General features: G+C 58.2%; 1 protein-coding gene across 1 annotated transcript; it reads right to left on the reverse strand.

The window, feature by feature from the left end:
• Positions 1-209: 209 nt before the first annotated feature.
• LOC106814401 (frizzled-9-like) lies at positions 210-2,501 on the reverse strand. The gene has a single exon (XM_014818718.1). The coding sequence runs from the start codon at positions 2,263-2,265 to the stop codon at positions 481-483; it is 1,785 nt and encodes a 594-aa protein (XP_014674204.1). The 5' UTR covers positions 2,266-2,501; the 3' UTR covers positions 210-480.
• Positions 2,502-3,691: the final 1,190 nt, after the last annotated feature.

The following is a 3,691-nucleotide window of genomic DNA, read 5'->3' on the forward strand; positions in this document are numbered from 1 at the left end:
TGGGCTCAAGCACTCTCAGCGACGCTGCTTCTATCGACTGCACGAACGGATACTGGCTTGCTTGACCATGAACGCTTCCTTCTTACTTCCCATCTTTCTCGCTTTGCCTGCGTATCTCTACCCCGCTCCATTCCGCTGCCGCTCTCTCACCATCTCTTTCTCGGTCTCTCGCGCTCTCTCACCCTCTCTTTCTCGGTCTCTCAATATACAATATTTAACGTATTTTCCTATACATTTACCATTTACAAACATTAAAGAGAATATGCAGGGGCACACCGGGAACACACGCGCACGCGAACAAACACGCACGCACGCGCGGAGATAGCAAAGCGTTCCCGTTAGCATTCATAAATCTTCGTAAGACAAGAGTATCAACACACTGAGAAACACGAACTGCGGCTCGCACGGCGTCAGTTGTCGCACGGGGTGGCTCTGTGGCTCTCTCTACACGCGCGACCAGGTCCGACGCTCTGTCTCTCTCTACACGCGCGACCAGGTCTGGTGCGGCGCGAGGTACTTTTCTCCGCGATACGTCGTCGTCATCTGCACGACGGCCGGCTGCTGATGGTAGGTCAGCTTCTTACGTCGGCCCGACCGTCGCCACGGCCGACCGCAGAAGTCGCACCACGAGTGCCACGTCTTACTCGTCCACACCCACATGCCGCTCGAGATGCCGACGATGAGCGACATGCAGATCTTCAGCATGAAGACGGCGATGTTCGGAATGCTCGCCTCCAGCTCGTCGCTGCAGTCGTCGTGGCGACAGCGGGCGGCGAGCGCGCGCGCGATCCAGCCGTCCAGCTGGCAGTACTGGTAGACGAAGCAGCCGAGCACGCACGTCGCCGGCACGAGGTACATCACCGAGAATATGCCGATCTTCACCATCAGCTTCTCGAGCTTGTCGATGTTCGTGCCGTCGCGCTTCATCGTCTTGCGGATGCGCACGAGAGCGAAGAAGCCGTACAGGATGAAGACGACGCCTAGAGCGTTGTAGGTGGCGAGCGGCGCGATGACGAAGCCGAGCAGCGCGCCGGCGTCCATGTTGCCCGTGAAGCACATCGCCGTGAACTCGTCGGCGTCGACGCGCCGCATGATGAGTATGACCATCGTCTTGACGGCGGGGATGCCCCACGCGGCGAGGTGAAAGTAACTGCTCATCGCCTCGATCGCCTCGTGTCCCCACTTGCGGCACGCGGCGAGGAACCACGTCAGTGTGAGGATCACCCACCAGATGGAGCTCGCCATGCCGAAGAAGTAGAGGATGAGGAAGACGATGATGCAGCCGGTACTCTCGAGTCCCTCCCGGATGAGAAACGTCACGGGCTCCTTGTCCTGTGTGTACGTCGTGTCGCACGAGATCGCGTCGGCGCCGGCGATCAGCCGGATGAGGAAGGCGACGCTGTAGATGTTGTAGCACATCGCGAGGAAGTAGATGGGTCGCTCGGGGTACTTGAAGCGTCCCATGTCGATCCAGAACGTGAGCACGGTGAAGGCGGTCGCCACGAAGCAGAACGACGCCCAGACGGCGATCCAGATCTCGACGAAGTTCTTGTCGGCGCGTCGGAAGAAAACGTCGACGCGCGCCTCGCCCTTCGACGTCGGCAGCCGACACATCGGCGAGCAGGCGCCGAGCTGGTCGCGCTTGTCCTTCAGCTTGTTCACGTAGACGAATCTATCCGACGCGCACTGCGGCGAGGCGCGAGTTGTGGCCAACGCCGACTTAGAGTTGACGCTCGGGTTGTACAGGAAAAACGGGATGTCGGGAGAATCCATCGCCTTGTCGAAGTCGAACACCCGGTCGGGAGTGTCGCTGTGTTCCTCGGGAAGATCGGGGAACTCCATGCAGAGTCCATTCTTCTCCGGAAGGCGAGTGCAGTTCAGGGATGGCGGCCACGGGAAGCTGAAGCGCTGCAGCACGGGAAGACACTTAGCCTTCACCTCCTCGCACATGCTGCGACACGCCGGTATCGGGATGTCGACCTGCTCGGTGCACATGGGCGCGTAGAGCGAGCACAGGAAGAACTTGAGATGCCTCGAGCAGCCGATCTCGACGAGCGTGACGAACTCGTGCACCTGTATCGCCGCCTCCTCCTGATCGGTGTGGCCCATCAGGTTCGGCATGCGCGTCATGTTGTACGGCATGTTCTCGCACATCGGAATCCGTATCCGCTCGCACCGGCTCTTCTTCGTCGAGTCTAACGCGCCGGCCGGACCGCTCCAGAGTAGAGCCGAGAGAAGCACGAGGAGGAGGCGTGCTCCTGCCATCCTTGTAGCTTCCTTCTTCTTCTGCTTCTCACGCGAAGACAGTGAGCATCAAGTCACTGATGCGCGCGCGCGTGTGTGCAAACCGCTGTGTCGCTAGCTGCTTGCAGCACCGCCACCGCTTGTTCCTTCCAACGCTGTCACTGCTATACGTCGCAACACTGACGCCGCTACACTGCTGCTGCTTGCTGCTTGCTACACTGCCGCCTACAAACAGCAGCCGCATACTAAAGCCTCGCGGATCGCTTACCACGCCAATATTGCCGGCGAGCGCTTGTAGCGCCGCCGCACGCACACGCACATGCGCGCGCATTGATACACCATGCTAATCATAGTGATCGACGGACGGCGGCAGCGGCGAGCGTGCGAGTGTCCGCTCTGCAAAACCATCACGTGATCACACGCACGTGCGCTTGTTAATTTTTTCGCGAGAGACGGCGGCTCGCAGACGAATCGAGCCGAGATCGCCGAAAGCCCGAACTACTTTTCCTCGGCGCAGCGATCGCCGTTGCTGTGTACGCGTGTAAGCGATAGCAGGCGGCATGCTTAGCGCAGTTCGTTTGATGTCGCCGCCGCGGCCGATACGACTGTCAGTCACGTTACCACACTAGTAATTTGAGCGAAACGGGGGGTTCGCGGTGGCCACGCCCTCCCAGGGGATATGCGCGCACGTATTCTCATCCCCCTCGCGCTCTTTGTTTTCGGGGATGGGCTCACCACCTCGCGCGCCGGCCGTGTGCGCGCATACATTTGCGACCAAGCGGCGGGAAGATGGATGACACATGACTGATGACTTTATGACAGGTGGCGCTGATGACAATCGGTCTTTCAAAGCGTACGTACCCGCGCGGCCCGACGTAACTGCGCGCGCGCGGTCGTCAGCGAATCTACAAGCACGCCGTTAATAACTGCTATCTGTCGCAGCCGACGTCGGCGCCCACTGAAGGGAATCGACCCGCGCGCACGAGCAGCCATATATCAAACCTGAACGTAATTACACGAGCAGGTATAATCCACGAACACACGTTGCCTTATCCGGCAAGATGGCCGATTTAATCTACGAGCACACATTGCCTTATCTGGCAAGATTCGCGGTTGTAGCGCCGAGCACGCATCGCCTTATCCGGCAAGGTATACGAACAGCACGGCGACCCTGTGTGATATCATGACAGCGGGAACACTGGAATATCTGAAATCTCTCATTCATGTCCTCATTCATCTCACCTTTCCTGATAACAGCGACACCGACACTAGACTACTATAATAGCCTACTATGTACTCTCTTGTGCTCGCCTTGCTATTTTACTACTACTACTACTACTTTTTTCTTTATTTTTTTTTCTCTTACCGGTTACTTTGTTTGCCTGCCAGTAGGTGCATGCAGCGCATCTGCAGAATACACAAAAAACGCGGGGCGCCGATGAGTCAT

Source organism: Priapulus caudatus, unplaced genomic scaffold (assembly GCF_000485595.1).
Source record: "Priapulus caudatus unplaced genomic scaffold, Priapulus_caudatus-5.0.1 Scaffold919, whole genome shotgun sequence".
NCBI lineage: Eukaryota > Metazoa > Priapulida > Priapulimorpha > Priapulimorphida > Priapulidae > Priapulus > Priapulus caudatus.